The following is a 22,041-nucleotide window of genomic DNA, read 5'->3' on the forward strand; positions in this document are numbered from 1 at the left end:
ACATATATAGAGACTATATATATATATATATACACACATATAATCATTATATATATAAATGATCTATGTTAGGGATCCCAGACACTTTCCTTAGTCATTATATAATCTGTTCAACTAATTACTTCAGAGGTATTAGGAATACAATAAAAGAATAAGGCACTCTGGCACAAATACTCTAGTGAAAAAACAGCTTTATGGATTTTTTTTAAAAGACCAAAAAATCATGTATATATGGATCAGTGAATTTTTACAAAGTGAACACACTTGTGTAACCTCCAGCTAGACCGAGAAACAGAATATTGCCAGCATCTCAGAAGCCCTCTAGGCACACATCCAGATTCTGTCACTCTCATGGGTAAAAACTATTCTGACTTCTGACATCATAGATTAGTTTTGCTTATTTTTGTACTTTATAGAAATGGAATCATATGGTATATACTCTTCTATGTTTGGCTTTTCTTGCTTTTCTTTGTAATATCCATGGTTTTGTAGAGAATTATAATTCATTCATTCTCATTGCTGTATTATAGTCTATTGTATGAATATACCACTATTTAGTATGCTGCCGATGGTAATTTGAATTCTTTATATTTTCAGTTATTATCAATGGTGGTGCTGTGAATATTCTTGTACATGTCTCTTAGTGCACATGTGTATGCATTAGGGTTTATAACTGAGAGTGGATTTCTAATTGTCATGGGATTTGCACATATATTTAGTGTTAGTAGATATTGCTGGACAGTTTTCCACAGTGTACCAAGTTCTACTCCCACTAGCTTTGTATGAGAAGTTCATTTGCTCCACATCTTGTACATTTAAGGTTGTCAGTCTTTTTCATTTTAGCTATTGTGGAGGTTGTATATTTTATAGTGGTTTTAATTGCATTTCCTTGAAAACTACTGTGGTTGAGCAACTTTTCATGTTTATTGGTCCTTCAGGTCACTTCTTTTGTGAAGAGCCTCTGTTTAAGTCTTTTGCCTGTTTGTGTCTGAGAGTCATCTATCTTTGTCTACCAGGAGGTCTTTATATATTCTGATAGCAGTCTTTTGCCAGATATATGTACAGCACATAAATTCTTCTACTCTATTACTTACATTTTCACTCTCTTAACAGTGTTTTTTGATGAACAGAAGTTTTTTTTTTTTTTAAATGTAATATGGTCTAGTTCATGATCTTTTTCCATTATGATTTGTACTTAAAAAAATCTCCCCATAGAATCTTTTAAAATGGCATTTGTATAGTGAGATTTTACCTATATAGCAAGGCTTTTATGAGACAGCCAGTGGTAGACAGGAGTGGAAGCAGGATTTTGTAAATTAAGCTATCAGTAAATTTTGTTTTTCCTTTAGAAAAAAATTAAAGATAAATGAACAGGAACATTTTTGTGTTATGAGGAGATATTTTAACAAAGGGAAAGTTCATCATTTTTTTTGTTTGATTAAATGCTTATTTTAATTTTAAACAAAAAATTGTTTAACTTTAAACAATTTAGAAAAAATGTTTTTATGTATATGATATTCTTGGTAGTTTTCCATAGGGCCATCTGGCTTTAAAAATCATTGAACATATCAATACCAGAAAAATGTACTTAATCTTGTTCTAAATGTGGTTGATCATACTCGTGTCTAATAATTTTATTTTCTTTTAACATTTTTAGAACTTTTTGAAAACGAGCATGTACGTATTGGACAAAAAGGTAAGCTTTTAATTATAAATGTTATTATTTCTGAAAAATGAGAGAGTCCTAGGTAAATGTCTGCCTCAAATAACCTCCAAGAGAAATTTAATCTCTGAAAAGCGAAAAACCTAAAGAGGAGTAGTATTTAACCATGCAGATTACATAATGAGAATCTTTATAAGTAGGGAAAATGTACCATTTTGGCTTTATCAATAAATGTCAGAGAAAGAAGTAAACAGCTGGTTCACTAAAAAGGAAATACAGACACATATTCCTCAGGGATGTTAACTTAATCCATTCGGCTGTAGAATTTCATTTCAAAATCAAAGAGGCAGGTTCTGTCTTTGATGCACCCACACACCTCTCATTAGAGTTAATGGGAATATGCTCCCGCATCAGGAGAAAATATAACTGTAATGGTTCCCAGTGACCATTCACAGTGGTATGACTTAATAACCAAAGTGCGTCTTAGTGTTTTGGGGAATAATTTTTCTCTATCTTTTGAAGTTTCTTTTCCTTGTTTTTATAAATCCTATTTTGTCTTTGAAATATGAAGGATAGATTGGTCTTTGTGTCAGAATGAACTTAGTATGACAATTACATTGTCATGTACCAAATCCCCTAGTTCCAATTTTTAAAAATCATATTTATTTAGAAGACTTTATTTGTATGATTTGACACTTTTATTAAAAGCAATTGCAAATTAAAGAATATGTTTCATCTCTTTTATTTCATGATTCCTTTGTTTCTTCTGCTCATGTCATTTTCATTTAATATGAGATTATTTTCCATTTCTTTTTAAGTAGAAAATATAAGAAAACACTACTGATTAGATTAACATTAGCAGTTGTTTTGATGCATCTTTTTTTTGGTTTTGCTTCATTTTGGTTTTTTTGGACCTTTATTTCCAGACTGAGTAGCCGACATTTCCATTAAAGAAAATAAAAATGAAAATGCAAGCAAAAGATAACATATTGATTGTGTGAACTTAGCTGCTTAAGAATAATTTGGGCCTTTTTACAAGTTTATGAGATTTTTGTTTCTATGTCTTTAAAAATCCCTGTTTTCTGTTGATTTTGACAAATAACTAAGAAGACATTTAATAGAATAGATAGCCAACGTTCTTATATATTGTAATTCTTAGCCATGAAACTTGATATACCATACTATTTCCAAATAGTAGACCATTCATGGTGTAGTAGAATATGCATAAAAAATTTGGAGTTTCTGTAGCTATGAATTTACTTGATCATAGAATCTAAAAATTACACACACACACACACACACACGGGCATACACATACACAATGCTAGTTTCAGATCCATGAAGCTATAGTTAAAGCAAAGGGATCTCAAAGTCCTTACATTTAGTCCCTCCCTACCCAGACTGGGTAGGAAGTGGAAGAGCTTAGGGCTTGAAACTGGGAGGGCTGCAAATAGGGCTGTATCGAAATCCAGAGAGTAAATTTTAAAAGGTCAAGATATGGTGTAATTATGTTAGATAGAAAGACTGAATGTCAGCTTCCCAAAAGATTTATAATTGAAGATTTCAGTGATGTTTCTTATTATGAGTTTTCTAAGGAGATTTTCATATACTTTTGACAGTTCTAGCAGAACAAGATAGTGCTGCTGCTCAGCAGTACATCAGACAAGGGAGTCCCACGGCACTGAGAGCTGAATTGTGGGCTCTCATTTTGAATATTTCCAGTGAACCTGAGGTAAGAAAAAAAAAAAGATGGGTCAGATTTTAGCTTTGGGCTATTTAATTTTCAAAGACCAGTTATTTAAAATAGAAAAAACTTGTTTCTTAATCTATTGTTAACCCCCTTTTTAACTTTTCAAAATCACTGTGGTTTTAGGTTCTAAAATTTAACATATAATTTAAACATATAATTGTCTGCTTAATACAGAAATTTTTGTTATTAATAATTAGTGAAATGATGTGCCCTTATATATACAACAAAACAATAAGTAAAATTTTGAGAAGCAGAGACTGACAATTTAGATCAGTGAAGATGTGTGGTAGAATAAGGATGTTAGACTAGGGAGAAATAAAGTAAAGCAACTCAGGTTAAATAAATGAATTCTTTGTCCCTATAGGAACCTTTGAAACATGCACTATTTTTATGGTTCTAAAAATTGACAGATTAACTGGGAATCTTATTTTTCTATATGTAAGAATATTTTATTTTAGGAAATACAACTATGAAAAGAGATCACCAACAGATAGGTAATAGATTCAGTAAAGCAAAATTATGTAAGACATTGATTCTTGAAATAGCGGGGATTTTTTGTTTGTTTTTTGCTTAAACCCATTAATCATAGAAGTCATCCATTTAAAAGACTTTAATGAATAGTTTTCTATTCATTTTCTAGTAGTTTTCTAGCCTGGTGGTTAAAAACATGGGCTTTGCAATTATACGGTTATGGTGTCAACTTCTAGTTCCCACAGCTTACTAGAAATATATCATTGAGCAAGTACTTAAATTTCTTCAAACCTCAGTTAACCCACACTTAGATATAGGTAATAATATGTGTATCACAAAATCATTCTCAGAATTAAATGAAATAATGTACATGTACTTTTAACCAGTATCTGGAACATAAATGATCACCATTAATAAAAGTAATCATAAGAGTTACATATTACATGTAATTGTTATAAGTTAATTATAATTAATAATGATGTTTTTAAAGAAAATCAAATATTATTATTATTGTTGTAAAAACTATACCTATACCCCTTGCAAACTATGTATATGTGCATGTGTGTATACTATGTTTTAAATCTCCCTCTGGACAGCTCTGTCAAAAATCGCTTGCTTCCTTTTTGAAACAATAAAGCTTGTAATTTATTTCAGAGCAGTTTTAGACAAATGATAATGGTAGCCTTTTATAGTGATACTTTAAAGAAAATAGTTTATAAAATAGGCTTGAGTAGATATTGGACCTTTTTTTGTGAGTATATCAATTCTTGTAGAAGAAGATATAACTTTTGTCCTGATCTAACTTTGTAGATGTGCTGCCAACTTAATTGTATAGAAATTGGATTAACAAATTCTGTCTCTTTGCAGAGGAATCACTGCAATTGCAAAATCAAATTTAGAGTATTTCCAGAAGTATCATCCTAATAACCCCAGATAATAATAAAGTAATAATCCCAGATAATGATTATTTTTTACAGTGTTCAAAGGTGGTTTTTACAACTTGTAGATGTTTTCTTGTAAAAAGAAGAAAAAAGTTTTTAAGGTGATTTTTACCCCTGAATTTTGGAGCTAATAGCCATCTGGATTTTCTAATTGCAAAGTGACAAGTCTATTCAAGATCTGTAAATATAAATTAATATCTTCAGAAAAGCAATCTAATTTTTTGATTAAAGCATCTTTTATCACTTACAGTTAATTTCAGCTATAAAAGTGTGACCCCAATAAACTATAGCAGTTCCAAAATAATTTTTGTAGGTGATACATTAGAGAGACAGAGAGAGAGAAGGAAGAAGAATACTATTTCTTATTAAGAATACCTTATTAGAATTTTTTGTTGAATTGCTTTTCAATCACATAAAATAAGCTGCACATATAATTATAGTCATAGTTGAGGTGTTAGACATAAATGGAAGATTTTACATTTCACATACATAAAGCTATTCTTTAAAATCTATTTCAATACCAAGACTTTGGATATAATACCTGCGATTCTTAGTAGTTAATTCTTTTCATACTTTCAGTAGAATATTATCCAAATTTCATTTTTTAAAGAAAATATATGATAGGTTTAAAAGAATTGCTTTTATATATTTCCTTTTCTACACATTTCTAGGTATGTGTCAAAATATCCATATCTGGTAAACATTGTTCATATTTTTAAATGTTTTAATTTCAGTTTGCCAATTTAGGATAGAAAATGTCCCTCTACTTTTGTTCTAGGTACTTGCTCACTGATAAAATAGCCAAGACTAATACTAACATTTAAGATTTTCTTTAGTGATTTCTTAGCAAGGTTCTTACAAACTTACCTTGGCTCAAAATATTGCCTGACCTGCCTAGATTTTTGTGGTCAGCTCACTTAGTCTTCAAAGTACCTGTTTGTTGCTGACCTCTACTCTCTTCATTCGTTCGCTTCAGTCTTAGCAAAATACTTCACCTCCTGATACCTGAGAAAACAGAATTCATCATTAGAAATTCATTCAAATTTCTTCTGCCAAACTTGTAGACTTAATTGCATCAGCACCTGCTCTTATCCTCATCCACTTTTATTTAAATGGAAGAAATGTTAGGCTGGACATAGTGGCTCACGCTTGTAATCCCAGAATTTTGGAAAGTCGAGGCAAGTGGATCACCTGATGTTGGGAGTTTGAGACCAGCCTGGCCAACATGGAGAAACCCCGCCTCTACTAAAAATACAAAAAATTAGCCAGGCATGGTGCTGTGTGCCTGTAATCCCAGCTACTTGGGAGGTTGAGGCATGAGAATCACATAAACCCGGGAGGTGGAGGTTGCAGTGAGCTGAGATCATGCCACTGCACTCTAGCCTGGGCAATAGAGCAAGACTGTCTCAAAAAAAAAAAAAGGGAAAATAACAGAAAAAAATAGAAATGTCTACCTCTTATACTTGTTGGCAGTGTTTAACCTCATTGACTACTCCTTTATTGAAACATTCCTTGGCTTTTGTAACACAGTGCTCTTTCTGGCATTCTTCATTTGTGGAGGGTCTTTTTTGTCTTATCAGCTAGGGTTCTTGAGGGTCTGTCTCTTCTTCATACATTCCTTAGCAAATCTTACACACTCCCAAAGCCTTAGTTCCCAATTACCTCAAATCTCTATACTTTCTTCTCAGATCTCTCTTTTCCAAACTTCAAATGCAGCTGCCTAGTGGACCTAAATTCCTTTTTCAGTACCACTGTTTTTAAAGGAACCATGGCCAGAAACCTGGTGTCATCCTTAACTTCTGAATATCATATTATATTGCTCAATAATACCTTCTTGATTTAACTTCTAAACATGTTTTAAATCCAACTGTCTCTCTATATTCACGTTACTACCACTCTCATTTCAAAATACCATCATTTCTTGCCTAAATTAAAAAAAAAAACTTTCTACCTTATCTTTCTAACTTCAACCTTGTTCCCTATAAATCCTTTTTTACCCTGCTTTGTAAAAAACTGAAATCTGGTGGTATGGTTTGGCTGTGTCCCCACTGAAATCTTACCTTGAATTGTACTTCTCATAATTCCCACATTTTGTGGGAGGGACTAGGTGGAAATAATTTAATCATGGTAACAGTTTCTCCCATCCTGTTCTCATGATGGCGAATGAGTTCTCATGAAATCTGATGGTTTGGCTTTATAAGGAGCTTCTTCCTTTGCTGGGCATTCATTCTCTCCCCTGCCTCTTTGTGAAGAGGTGCCTTCTGCCATGATTGTAAGTTTCCTGAGGCCTCCCCAGCCATGTGGAACTGTGTGTCAATTAAACCTCTTTCCTTTATAAATTACCCAGTCTTGGATATTTCTTCATAACAGCATGTGAATGGACTCATGGTAAATTAGTATCACAGAGAGTGGGTTGCTGCTATAGGTACCTTAAAATGTGGAAGTGACTTTGGAACTGGGTTACAGGCAGAGGTTGGAATAGTTTGGAGGGCTCAGAAGAAAACAGAAAAATGTGAGAAAGTTTGGAACTTCTAGAGACTTGTTGAATGACGTTGACCAAAATGTTGATAGTGATATAGACAATGGAGACCAGGCTGAGGTGGTCTCAGATGGAGATAAGGAACTTATTGGGAACTGGAATAAAGCTGACTCTTGTTATGCCTTAGCAAAGAGACTGGCAGCATTTGTCCCTGCCCTAGAGATCTGTGTAACTTATGTCAGTTGAGAAAAATGACAAGTCTCAATCATTTTAGGAGGTTTAGTTGCCAAAGTTAAGGATGTGCACCCTGGAAATAGGTCTATGCCTTCTCCAAACATGATTTTGAGGGCTCCAAATTTAAAGGGGAAAGAGTGAGATGTTGAGAAGTATACAATTTTCATGAAAGAGGGAGACGGGAAAATAGTTATTCATGACTTTGCCTGGCCCAGTGAATCTGCATTTTTTTTTTAACTTAAGATGACATAGACAAATGGGGCAAGGAAAAATGTGAGAAGTCCTTGCTTTTACATAAGATAACATAGAAAAAAATGGGGCAGGGAAACAATCAGATATGCATTTGTCTGGTGGTGGGGGGGGGTGGTTGGTGGTGGTAGTGACTGCACCTGTAAAAACAAGCCATCAATTTACATTGCCATGGTGAAGCTTTAACAGAAACATCTTAGGGTAAAGATCTTGGAGCTCACTAAGAATTTTCTTGTGGACAAAATATAGGGGAGGTGTGTAGCTTTTCATCTTAGAGTCCTCTTTTTTAGGAAACAAAAGGGGAGGTAGTTTTGTCTGACCCAGTTCCCAGCTTGACTTTTCCCTTTAGCTTGTGATTTGGGGACCCCAAGGTTTATTTTCCTTTTGCACTTTGCACTTGGGAGAGATGATTTAGGGTATTTGGTGGAAGAAATTTCTAAGCACCAAAGCATTCAAGACACACCATAAAAGTTTGGAAAATTTGCAGCCTGATGATGTGGTAGAAAAGAAAAACTCATTTTCTGGGTAGAAATTCAAGCTGGCTGCAGAAATTTGCATAAGTTGTGAGAAGCCAAATGCTAATTTCCAAGACAATGGGGAAAATGCCTCCAAGGCATGTCAGAGACCTTTGCAGCAGCCCCTTCTATCACAAGCTCAAAAGGTTAGGTGGGAAAAATGGTTTCCTGAGCCAGACCCAGGGCCCTCCTACTCTTTGCAGCCTCAGGACATGGTGCCCTTTGTCCCAGCTGCTTCAATTTCAGCTGTAACTAAAAGGGACCGAGGTACAGCTCAGGCCATTGCTTCAGAGGGTGCAAGCTCCAAGCTTTGGCAGCTTCCACTTGGTGATGGTCCAGCAAGTAAGCAGAAGTCAAGAATTGAGGTTTGGGAACTTCTGCCTAGATTTCAAAGGTATGAAAACACCTGGATATCCAGGCAGAAAACTGCTGCAGGGGTGGAGCCCTCATGGAGAACCTCTGCTAGGGCAGTACAGAAGTGAAATGTGGGTTGGAGCCCCCATACAGAGTCCCCACTGGGACACTGCCTGCTGGAGCTGTGAGAAGAGAGCTACCATCCTCCAGACCCTGGAATGGTAGATTCATTAACAGCTTGCACTGTGAGCCTGGAAAAGCTGCAGACACTCAATGCTAGCCTGTGAAAGCAGCCGTGAGGGGGGCTATACACTGCAAAGCCACAGGGGCAGAGCTGCCCAAGGCCATGGGAGTCTACCTCTTGCATCAGCATAGTTAATACTGGAATGAGTTGAGACTTTGAAGGACTGTTGGCAAGATATGATTGTGTTTTGAATTGTTAGGATATGAGATTTGGGAGGGGCTGGAGGGAATGATATGGTTTGGCTGTGTCCCCATCCAAATCTCATCTTGAATTGTAGTTCCCATAATCCCCACATGTCATAGATGGGACCAGGTGGACATAATTGAATCATGGGTGTGGTTTCCTCTGTCTTGTTCTCATGATATCTGATAGTTTTAGAAGGGGCTTCCTCCTTTGCTGGGCACTCATTCTCTCCCCTGTGGCCCTGTGAAGAGGTGCCTTCCACCATGATTGTAAATTTCCTCAGGCTTCCCCAGCCATGCAGAACCTTGAATCAATTAAATCTCTTTCCTTTATAAATTACCCAGTCTTGGGTATTTCATCATAGCAGCACAAGAATGGACTAATACATCTGGTACCTTAGCTCTTCTGCTTAAAGACTTTTAAAGATCCTGTATTTTAAACATCTTAAGACACTTTTTCTTTTCCCTGCGTTTGTACATGTTCCATGTCCTTAAAAAAATTCTTTTTGTCTGTCTTTTCCTTTCTTTCTACTCACTACTTCCCATAACACTGTGTGTTCTCAGGTCTTTTCTATCTTAGGAACAAAAGTAAATCTTAAACCTCATGCCTTTCCTAGCTATCTCCCTATCCCTTTCCTTCCTTTCACAGCTAAACCTGTGAAACAAAATTCTGTGCTAGACTTAATTTCATTAATCACTTGATTGTATTAATATGAGTTAAGTAATACTGAGTTAATTGCTTTATTTCATTAATTGCTCAGTCTGTTGTAGTCTGACGTACACCCACACCCACTACATGACTACAGCTACCTTAATTAAAGTCACCAAGGAATAGTGGACATATTTTAGTTCTTATATCTACAGTATTAATACTAGTGCCTACTTGATCTTTGAAAAATTCTTGGTCATTACTTTAGTACATCCTATTTTCTTAGCTCTTCTTTCTCTCATTTTCCTCATTTAGTCTCCATTTGGGTTTCTCTGCTGAACCTTAAGTGCATGTATTTCTCAGAATTCCATTTTGATCTTATTCTATTCATTTTCCCTGAACTGTGTCATCCACAAGTCACCTATTCCCTAATGGCTTTAACCCTGTTTTCAATCCAAACTTTTGTTTAAGCCTAAAACTTATATTTCTAGTTGCCTAGAGCAGCAGTCCTTAACCTTTTTGGCACCAGGGATCAGTTTCATGAAAAACAATTTTTCCATGGATGGGGGTGTGGATGAGAATGATTTCGGGATGAAATTGTTCCACTTCACAGCAGGCATTTGTTAGATTCTTATAAGGTGCACACAACATAGATCCTTCTCATGTGCAGTTCATAATAGAGTTCCCACTCCTATGAGAATCTAATGCCACTGCTGATCTGACAGGCAGTAATGCTTGCTGGTCCACCATTCACCTCCTGATCCAGTTCCTATAAGGCCACAGACTGGACTGGTACCAGTCTGCATGCTAGGGATTGGGGACCCTGGCCTAGAAAACTCTATTATATGTTTCATATATATCAGACTCAAAAATATATCATGTCTAAAAGAAAAATATATCAGATGTCTAAAAAAAAAGGCATAATCTGTACCTCAGTATGTTTGTGGTTCTGGACATGCTGAATTGTCTCTGCACCATGTTGTTCTCTCCTTGAAATACCTTCTCTGCCTTTTGGCTACTCATCTTAGAATTACCTATAAACTGTTAGGAATATTCTGCAGGTTCTTTCAATTCCCAAGAGTATATTTGTTCTTCTTAAGTTAAAGACAGTGTAAATCTGTGTAAAATACCAAAAACTTACTGACATTAAAATATTCTCTGATGCTAAAAATTGGCCTACTTTGTTTTTCAAAGATTGCTTTTTATAATCATGATTTATTACTCTTACATATGTATATACATTACCAGAGCTTATACCAAATAGTCTTTTAAAATATCCTGTTTATATTGGTAATCATTAACTTTTAGAAATCCTTAAATATTTTATGGTGTAAATTAAAATATGAACATAAAATTTGTCTCATCACTTGTAAGCATTTAGTGTAATTCTGACTTTCCTACCAATGTTTTTCTCTCATATTATATGGGTAAATTACACTAAAAACTATTGAAACCAAATAGCATAGACTGAGGATTATGGAAACTATTTCAGTCACCAACTATTACAGTTAACTTGGTCAGATCTCATTTTTAAAATGTGAAAATTTAGAAAAGAAACGAGATTTTTTTTTTTTTTTGTATTTGGGCTCTGGGGTACATGTGCATGTCCTGAATCCTGCAGAATTGTTGCTTAGGTACATACATGCCATGGTGGCTTGCTGTCTCTATTCCCCCTCACCCCTGTCGCCTATGTCAGTCATTTCTCCTGGTGTTATCTCTCCCCATCCTCCTCACCTCCCCTGCTGTTCCTCCTGTCCCCTCCCCTCCACTCCCCCACCTAGCCCTGTGAGTGTTGTCCTTCCCTGTGCCCAAGTGTTCTCATTGTTCATCACCTGCCTGTGAGTGAAAACATACCGTGTTTGGTTTTCTGTTCTTGTATCAGTTTGCTGAGAATGATGGTTTCTAGATTCATCCATGTCTCTTCAAAGGACATGAACTTATCGTTTTTGATGGCTGCATAGTATTCCATGGTGTATATGTGCCACAATTTTTTTGTCCAGTCTATCATCGATAGGCGTTTGGGTTGGTTCCAGGTCTTTGCTATCGTAAACCGTGCTGCAATGAACATAACTGTGCATGTGTCTTTATGATAGAACGATTTATAATCCTTTGGGTATATACCCAGTAATGGAATTGCTGTGTCAAATGGAATTTCTATTTTTAGGTCCTTGAGAATCACCACACTGTCTTCCATAATGGTTAAACTAATTTACACTCCCACCAACAGTGTAAAAGTGTTCCTATTTCTCCACATCCTCTCCAGCATCTGTTGTCTCCAGATTTTTTAATGATCACCATTCTAACTGGCGTGAGATAGTATCTCAATGTGGTTTTGATTTGCATTTCTCTAATGACCAGTGATGATGAGCATTTTTTCATATGTTTGTTGGCCGCATATTTGTCTTCTTTTGAAAAGTGTCTGTTCATATCCTTCACCCACTTTTGAATGGGTTTGTTTGTTTTTTCTTGTAAATCTGCTTTAGTTCTTTGTAGATTCTGGATATTAGCCCTTTGTCTGATGGGTAGATTGCAAAAATTTTTTCCCATTCTGTTGGTTGCCGGTTTATTCTAATGATTGTTTCTTTTGCTGTGCAGAAGCTCTGGAGGTTAATTAGATCCCATTTGTCTATTTTGGCTTTTGTTGCCATTGCTTTTGGTGTTTTAGTCATGAAGTCCTTGCCTATGCCTATGTCCTGAATGGTTTTGCCTAGGTTTTCTTCTATGGTTTTTATGGCATTAGTTCTTATGTTTAAATCTTTAATCCATCTGGAGTTAATTTTTGTATAAGGTGTTAGGAAGGGGTCCAGTTTCTGCTTTCTGCACATGGCTAGCCAGTTTTCCCAACACCACTTAATAAACAGGGAATCCCTTCCCATTGCTTGTTTTTGTCAGCTTTGTCAAAGATCAGGTGGTTGTAGATGTGTGGTGTTGCCTCTGAGGCCTCTGTTCTGTTCCATTGGTCTGTATCTCTGTTTTGGTATCAGTACCATGCTGCTTTGATTACTGTAGCCTTGTAGTATAGTTTGAAATCAGGTAGTGTGATGCCTCCAGCTTTGTTCTTTTTGCTTAGGATTGTCTTGGCTATGCGGGCTCTCTTTTGGTTCCATATGAAGTTTAAGGTGTTTTTTTCCAGTTCTGTGAAGAAGGTCAATGGTAGCTTGATGGGGATAGCATTGAATCTATAAATTACTTTGGGTAGTATGGCCATTTTCACGATATTGATTCTTCCTAACCATGTTTCTCCATCTGTTTGTGTCCTCTCCTAGTTCCTTGATCAGGTTTGTAGTTCTCCTTGAAGCGATGTTTTACCTCTTTTGTTAGTTGTGTTCCTAGGTATTTTATTCTGTTCATAGCAATTGTAAGTGGAGTTTGCTCATGATTTGGCTCTCTTTAAGTCTGTTATTGGTGTATAGGAATGCTTGTGATTTCTGCACATTGATTTTGTATCCTGAGACTTTGCCGAAGTTGCTTATCAACTTAAGGAGGTTTTGGGCTGAGGCAATGAGATCTTCTAAATATATGATCATGTCGTCTGCAAATAGGGACAATTTGACTTCTTTCCTAATTGAATGCCCTTTATTTGTTTTTCTTGCCTAATTGTTCTGGCTAGAAATTCCAATACTGTATTGAATAGGAGTGGTGAGAGAGGGCATCCTTGTCTAGTGCCAGTTTTTAAAGGGAATGCTTCTAATATTTGCCCATTCAGTATGATGTTTGCTGTGGGTTTGTTGTAAATAGCTTTTGTTGTTTTGAGATACATTCCATTGATAACTAGTTTATTGAGAGTTTTTAGCATAAAGGGCTGTTGAATTTTGTCGAAGGCCTTCTCTGCATCTATTGAGATAATCATGTGGTTTTTGTCTTTGGTTCTGTTTATGTGGTGAATTACGTTTATAGATTTGTCTATGTTGAACCAGCCTTGCATCCCTGGGATGAAGACTACTCGATTGGGGTGGATAAGCTTTTTGTTATGCTGTTGGATTCAGTTTGCCAGTATTTTATGGAAGATTTTTGCATCAATGTTCATCATGGATATTGGCCTGTAGTTTTCTTTTTTAGTTGTGTCTGCCAGGTTTTGGTATCAGGATGATGTTGGTCTCATAGAAAGAGTTAGGGAGGATTCCTTCTTTTTGTATCATTTGGAATAGTTTCAACAAGAATGGTACCAGCTCCTCTTTGTATTTCTAGTAGAATTCAGCTGTGAACCCGTCTGGACCTGGACTTTTTTTGGTCGGTAGGCTATTAATTACTGCCTTGACTTCAGCCCTTATTATTGGTCTATTCAGGCTTTCAGCTTCTTCTTAGCTTAATCTTTAGGGTGTGAAAGTGTCCAGAAATTTATCCTTTTCTTCCAGATTTACTGGTTTATGTGCAGAGTTGTTTGTAGTAATCTCTGATGGTAGTTTCCATTTCCAAGGAATCAGTGGTGATATCCTCTTTATCATTTTTTATTGCATCTATTCTATTCTTCTCTCTTTTCTTTTTTATTAGTCTAGCTAACGGTCTATTTTTTTGATCTTTTCAAAAAACCACCTCCTGGATTTATTGATTTTTTGAAGGGTTTTTTGTGTCTCTATCTCCTTCAGTTCTGCTCTGATCTTAGTTATTTCTTGTCTTCTTCTTCTAGCTTTTGAGTTTTTTTGATCTTGTTCCTCTAACTCTTTCAATTTTAATGATAGGTTGTCGATTTTAGATCTTTCCTTGTTTCTCATGTGGGCATTTATTGCTATAAATTTCTCTCTACACACTGCTTTAAATGTGTCCTATAGGATCTGGTACGTTGTGTCTTCATTCTCATTGATTTCAAAGAACATTTTTATTTCTGCCTTCATGTCATTGTTTATCCATTCATCATTCAGGAGCAAGTTGTTCAGTTTCCTTGTGATTGTGGGGTTTTGAATGCTTTTCTTAATCCTGAGTTCTAATTTGATTGCACTGTGGTATGAGAGACTGTTATGATTTCTATTCTTTTGCATTTGCTGAGGAGTGATTTACTTCCAATTTTGTGGTCAATTTTGGAGTAAGTGCAATGTGGTACTGAAAAGAATGTGTATTCCATGGAATTGGGGTGGAGTGTCCTGTAAATGTCTATTAAGTCCACTTGGTCCAAATCTGCGTTCAAGTCCTGGACATCCTTGTTGAGTTTCTGTCTCGTTGATCTGTCCAATATTGTCAGTGGAGTGTTAAAGTCTCCCACTATTATTGTGCGGGAGTCTAAGTCTCTTTGTAGGTCTTTAAGAACTTGCTTTATGTATCTGGGTGCTCCTGTATTAGGTGTGTATGTATTTAGGATTGTTAGCTCTTCTTGTTGCGTTGATCCTTTTACCATTATGTAATGCTTTTCTTTGCCTCTTTTGATCTTTGTTGGTTTAAAGTCCTTTTTATCAGAGACTAGGATTGCTACCCCTGCTTTTTTTTGCTCTCCATTTGCTTGGTAAATCTTCTTCCATCTCTTTATTTTGAGTCTATGTGAATCTTTGCATTTGAGATCGGTCTCCTGAATACAGTACACCAATGGGTCTTGACTTTTTATCCAGTTTGCCAGTCTGTGTCTTTTGATTGGGACATTTAGGCTATTTACATTCAACGTTAATATTGTTATGTTTGAATTGCATCCTGCCATTTTGTTACTGGCTGGTTGTTTTGCCCATTAGTTGATGTTGCTTCTTCGTCGCATTGTTATTTTTTACCATTTGGTTCATTTTTGCAGTGGCTGGTATTGGTTGTTCCTTTCCCCATTTAGTTCTTCCTTCAGTAGCTCTCATAAGGCAGGTCTTGTAGCAACAAAATCTCTCAGCAATTGCTTGTCCATAAAGGATTTTATTTCTCCTTCACTTATGAAGCTTAGTTTGGCCGGATATGAAATTCTGGGCTGAAAGTTCTTTTCTTTAAGGATATCGAATATTGGCCCCCACTCCCTTCTAGCTTGCAGGATTTCTGCTGAGAGATCTGCTGTGAGTTTCATGGTCTTTCCTTTGTGGATGACTTGACCTTTCTGTCTGGCTGCCCTTAGGATTTTTTCCTTCACTTCAACCCTGGTGAATCTGACAACTATGTGCCTTGGGGTTGCTCTTCTTGAGAAATATCTTTGTGATGTTCTCTGTATTTCCTGAATTTGAATGTTGGCCTACCTTGTTGGGTTAGGAAAGTTCTCTTGGATAATATCTCGAAGAGCGTTTGCCAACTTGGATTCATTCTTCCTATCACATTCAGGTATGCCGATCAAGCATAGATTAGGTTCTTGGAGGCTTTGTTCATTTTTTTTTCTACTCTTTTTTCTCTAATCTTGCCTTCTCATTTTATTTCATTGATTTGATCTTCTGTCTCTGATATACTTTCTTCTGCTTGATTGATTCGGCTGTTGAAACTTGTGTATGCCTCGCGAAGTTCTTGTGCTGTATTTTTCAGCTCCATGAAGTAGTTTATGTTCTTCTCTAAGCTGGTTATTCTAGCTAGCATTTCGTCTAACCTTTTTTCAAGGTTCTTAGTTTCTTTGCATTGGGTTAGAACATGTTCTTTTAGCTCAGAGAAGTTTGTTATTACCCATCTTCTGAAGCCTGCTTCTGTCAATTCGTCAGATTCATTCTCTTTTTTTGTTCTCTTGATGGTGAGGAGTTGTGATCCCTGGGGGAAGAGGTGTTCTGGTCTTTGATGGTTTCTTCCTTTTTGCTCTGTTTTTTTCCCATCTTCGTGGATTTATCTCCTTTTAATATTTGAAGTTGGTGATTTCAGGAGGAGTCTCTGAGTGGATGTTTTTTTCTGTTGAGGATGGAGCTTTATCTTTTTTGGACTGTAGAGGGCGTTGCTGGGCTCTCTAGGATTCAGTCAGGTTGCTGGGTGGGTGGTCCTTCCCTGGAATTTGTTTGTCTTTGAGATTGGCCCTGCCTTCCCAATGGCGTCTCTCCTTCCCCAGGTGGATCTTTCTGGTTGGGGTCAAGCTGGTGTATTTGCTGCCAAGCTCTCTAGTGAGGGCTTTAGTTTGAGTTCTGTGGAGGTGGGGCCTGCCAGGCCTTATGGTCTGTTTCCTGCTTTCAACTCTGCCTCTGTTTGTGGGACGGTCTGTCCCGCTGGCGTTAGTCCAAACTCCTGCCCAGGTCCCTGCAACAAGTCGCCACCTGGCGGTAGCCGCCGCTCACATTTGCATCGACTACCCATGGTGCCCCACCATCTGGCAGGGCTCTTGTGGACCATGGGTTGCAGGAGGGATGAGATAAGCACAGAATCTGAATCGGAGCAATGAGGTGGTTGAGTACCCCAACCCTCTGAGCTTGCTGCATGTTTCAGGTGGGAATGCGCCTCCCCCGTCTTGATTCCCCCCCTGGGTGGCTCTCGCCCTGCAGCTCCTTCCTTGGGCCTATTTTCAGAGCCCTATGAGCCCCACAGAAACAAACCCGGCACCTCGTTTGGAATTGTGAAGTCCTCTAGCCCTCTGTGTCTCATTCGCTGGGAGCTGCATTCCAGTGCTGACTTCTCTCAGCCATCTTGGTGCCCCCAGAAACTAGATATTTTCAAAGTCTCTTCTGGGTCTCAGATTTCTGATATGTTTTTTCCCTCTAGAATTGAGAATAGGTTTTTATCTAAGCACTGTTATATGTCTAAAGTCATAGATATTAATTGATTCATAGCATTTAGCTTGTATCTAACCTTTCAGGAAACCATCTTTAGTTATTCAGATTGGTGAATGGGGATCCTTGTATGAGTACAAATTATTAACTACATACTCTCCTGCTATTCAGCCAGCAACCAGCTCTCTAACTGGTTCAGATGCTTTTAGATCTTTAAGCAGTATAATTAGTTGGGTGGGAAAATGATGTGTTTTATTTAATTTAATTTACTACTTGCATCCATTCATGAGAAAACTCATAATTTAAAATCCACATAAAATTTTTGTTATGAAAAATAAAGGGACCATGAGGTATATGATTTTGTCCATGTGTCAATATAATATACTGCACAATGATTGTTAAAGAGCAGTTGAGCTCTTAATTCTAAGAATTCTGTCCAAGCTTATGCCTAAGTCACCAGATAACAAAGGCCTTGATTTAGTCTAAAGCTCTCTGAGGTTATGTAATTTGTCTATCTGGATTACTGCTATACCTCTATCTTCTAGCCTGGAATATTAAACATCCAATAAATTTTTAAATAAAATATACTAAAAGTTTTTACAAGAAAAAAACAAACCCATTCAAAAGTGGACAAAGGATATGAACAGATACTTTTCAAAAGAAGACATATATGAGGCCAACAAACATGAAAAAATGCTCATCATCATTGGTCATTAGAGAAATGCAAATCAAAACCACATTGAGATACCATCTCACACCAGTTAGAATGGCAATCATTAAAAAATCTGGAGTCAACAGATGCTGGAAAGGATGTGGAGAAATAGGAACACTTTTACACTGTTGGTGGGAGTGTAAATTAGTTCAGCCATTGTGGAAGACAGTGTGGCGATTCCTCAAGGACCTAGAAACAGAATTCCATTTGACCCAGCAATCCCATTACTGGGTATATATCCAAAGGATTATAAATCATTCTATTATTATAAGGACACATGCACACATATGTTTATTGCGGCACTGTTTACAATAGCAAAGACCTGGAACTAACCCAAATGTCCATCAATGATAGACTGGAAAAGGAAAATGTGGCACATATACACCATGGACTACTACACAGCCATAAAAATCGATGAGTTCGTGTCCTTTTTAGGGACATGGAAGAATCTGGAAACCATCATTCTCAGCAAACTGACACAAGAACAGAAAATCAAACGCTGCATGTTCTCACGCATAGGCGGGTGTTGAACAATGAGAACACATGGACACAGGGAGGGGAGCATCACACAGTGGGGTCTGTTCGGGGGGACTAGGGGAGGGACAGCATGGGATAGGGTGTTGGGGAGGGATAACATGGAGAGAAATGCCAGATATAGGTGACAGGGATGGAGTCAGCAAACCACATTGCCATGTACGTACGTATGCAACAATCCTGCATGTTCTGCACATGGACCTCAGAACCTAAAGTGCAATAAAATATATATATATAATGAAATTTTAAAAATACATATATATATATACACACACACACACACACTAAGAGTTTAATATTAAGCTATAAGATATGTTATTCAAGGGAATAATTGAAGGAAAAATATAAAAAATTATGTATATAGTATCTTTGTTAGATGCAAATATCAATAAGATTTTAAATTTTACTTTATATTTTAATAGACATTAAAAGGAATATATTGGGGAAAACCAGTATATTTTAAGTAGTTATAATTTTTTTTTAATTTATTTACTTTACTTTAGGTGCATACTATATCTGGCATTTCTCCCCATGTTATCACTCTCCACCCTCTCCTCCCTCCCCACCACCTCCTCCCTCCCCACCCCCCAATGTCTCTCCCCTACCCCCCGCAACTGTCCCCTGTGTGTGATGCTCCTCTCCCTGAGTCCACATGTTCTCATTGTTCAACACCCACCTGTGAGTGAGAACGTAGGGTGCTTGGCTTTCTGTTCTTGGGTCAGTATGCTGAGAATGATGGTTTCCAGATTCATCCAAGTCCCTACAAAGGACACAAACTCATCATTTTTTTTGTGGCTGTGTAGTATTCCATGGTGTATATGTACCACATTTTCTTTGTCCAGTCTATCATTGTTGGGCATTTGAGTTGGTTCCAGGTCTTTGCTATTGTACACAGGGCTGCAATGAACATACGTGTGCATGTGTCTTTATGATAAAACGATTTATAGTTCTTTGGATATATACCCAATAGTGGGATCGCTGGGTGAAATGGAACTTCTATTTCTAGATCCTTGAGAAATCGCCACACTGTCTTCCACAATGGTTGAATTAATTTACACTCCCACCAATTGTGTAAGAGTGTTCCTATTTCTCCATATCCTCTCCAGCATCTGTTGTCTCCAGATTTTTTAATGATCGCCATTCTAACTGGCATGAGATGATATCTCAGTGTGGTTTTGATTTGCATTTCTCTAATGACCAGTGATGATGAGCATTTTTTCATGTTTTTTGGCCTCATATATGTCCTCTTTTGAAAAGTGTCTTTTCATATCCTTTGCCCACTTTTCGATGGGGTTGTTTTTTTCTTGTATATCTGTTTTAGTTCTTTGTAAATTCTGGATATTAGCCCTTTGTCAGATGGGTAGATTGCAAAATTTTTTTCCCATTCTTTTGGTTGCCGATTCACTCTAATGATGGTTTCTTTTGCTGTACAGAAGCTCTGGAATATAATTAGATCCCATTTGTCTATTCTGGCTTTTATTGCCATTGCTTTTGGGGTTTTAGTCATGAAGTCCTTGCCTATGCCTATGTCCTGGATGCTTTTGCCTACGTTTTCTTCTAGTGTTTTTATGGTGTTAGGTTTTATGTTTAAATCTTTGATCCATCTGGAGTTAATTTTAGTGTAAGGTGACAGGTAGGGGTTCAGTTTCTGCTTTCTGCACATTGCTAGCCAGTTTTCCCAATACCATTTATTAAACATGGAGTCCTTTCTCCATTGCTTGTTTTTGCTGGGTTTGTCAAAGATAAGATGGTTGTAGATGTGTGCTGTTTCTTCTGGAGTCTCTGTTCTGTTCCATTGGTCTGTGTCTCTGTTTTGGTACCAGTACCATGCTGTTTTGATTACTGTAACCTTGTAGTATAGTTTGAAGTCTGGCAGTGTGATGCCTCCGGCTTTGTTCTTTTTGCTTAGGATTGTCTTGGCTATGCGGGATCTCTTGTGATTCCATATGAAGTTTAAAGTGGTTTTGTCCAGTTCTGTGAAGAAGGTCATTGGTAGCTTGATGGGGATAGCTTGAATCTGTAGATTACTTTGGGCAGTATGGCCATTTTCACAATATTGATTCTTCCTAACCATGAGCATGGAATGTTTCTCCTGTTAGTGTCCTCTCTTATTTCATTGAGCAGTGGTTTGTAGTTCTCCTTGAAGAGGTCTTTTAACTCCTTTGTTAGTTGTATTCCCAGGTATTTTATTCTTTTTGTAGCAATTGTGAATGGGTGTTGTTTGCTTTTGATTTGGCTCTCTGTCTGTTATTGGTATATAGGAATGCTTGTGACTTTTGCACATTGATTTTGTATCCTGAGACTTTGCTGAAGTTGCTTATCAGTTTGAGAAGATTTTGGGCAGAGATGATGGTGTCTTCTAGATATACAATCATGTCATCTGCAAATAGAGACAGTTTGACTTCCTCCTTTCCTAATCGAATACCCTTTATTTCTTTTTCTTGCCTGATTGCTCTGGCTAGAACTTCCAATACTATGTTGAATAGGAGTGGTGAGAGAGGGCATCCTTATATAGTGCCTGATTTCAAAGGGAATTCTTCCAACTTTTGCCCGTTCAGTATGATATTGGCTGTAGGTTTGTAATATATAGCTTTTATCATTTTATGATACGTTCCATCAATACCTAGTTTATTGAGAGTTTTTAGCATGAAGGTGTGTTGAATTTTATCAAAGGCCTCTGCATCTATTGAGATAATCGTGTGGTTTTTGTCTTTGGTTCCGTTTATGTGATGGATTACATTTATGGATTTGCATATGTGGAACCAGCCTTGCATCCCCAGGATGAAGCCTACTTGGTCATGATGGATAAGCTTCTTGATGTACTGTTGCAATCTGTTTGCCAGTATTTTATTGAAGATTTTTGTGTCAATGTTCATCATGGATATTGGCCTGAAGCTTTCTTTTTTAGTTGGGTCTCTGCCTGGTTTTGATATCAGGATGATCTTAGTCTCATAAAATGAGTTAGGGAGGATTCGCTCCTTTTATATTGTTTGATACAGTTTCAGAAGGAATGGAACCAGCTCCTCTTTGTATATCTCGTGGAATTCGGCTGTGAACCCGTCTGGACCTGGACTTTTTTTGGTTGGTAGGCTATTGATTGCAGCCTCTACTTCAGCCCTTGTTATTGGTCTATTCAGGGTTTCGCTTCCTCCTGGTTTAGTTTTGGTGTAGTACAGATGTCTGGGAATTTTTCCATTTCTTCCTGGTTTACTGCTCTATGTGAGTAGAGCTGTTTGTAGTAATCTCTGATGGTAGTTTGTGTTTCTGTGGGAACAGTGGTGATATCCCCTTTATCATTTTTTATTGCTTCTATTTAATTCTTCTCCCTTTTCTTTTTTATTAATCTGGCTAGTGGTCTGTCTATTTTGTTGATAATTTCAAAAAACCAGCTCCTGGATTTATTGATTTATTGAAGAGTTTTTTGTGTCTCTATCTCCTTCAGTTCTGCTCTGATCTTAGTTACCTCTTGTCTTCTGCTAGCTTTTGAGTTTTTTTGATC

General features: G+C 37.0%; 1 protein-coding gene across 4 annotated transcripts in view; it reads left to right on the forward strand.

The window, feature by feature from the left end:
- TBC1D19 (TBC1 domain family member 19) overlaps nucleotides 1-22,041 on the forward strand; it is a 185,444-nt gene that overhangs the window by 70,350 nt on the left and 93,053 nt on the right. For all 4 annotated transcript variants that reach the window (XR_001110602.2, XM_012472433.3, XM_012472432.2 and 1 more), the window contains exons 10-11: nucleotides 1,658-1,696; nucleotides 3,283-3,395. Coding sequence is in view for 3 of the 4 variants with exons in the window: in XM_012472433.3 (XP_012327856.1) it covers nucleotides 1,658-1,696; nucleotides 3,283-3,395 (152 nt within the window). In the remaining variant the exon portion in view is untranslated. The remainder of the gene's footprint in view (nucleotides 1-1,657; nucleotides 1,697-3,282; nucleotides 3,396-22,041) is intronic.

Source organism: Aotus nancymaae, unplaced genomic scaffold (assembly GCF_030222135.1).
Source record: "Aotus nancymaae isolate 86718 unplaced genomic scaffold, 86718_ANA_hifiasm-v0.15.2.pri h1tg000006l, whole genome shotgun sequence".
Classification (NCBI taxonomy): domain Eukaryota; kingdom Metazoa; phylum Chordata; class Mammalia; order Primates; family Aotidae; genus Aotus; species Aotus nancymaae.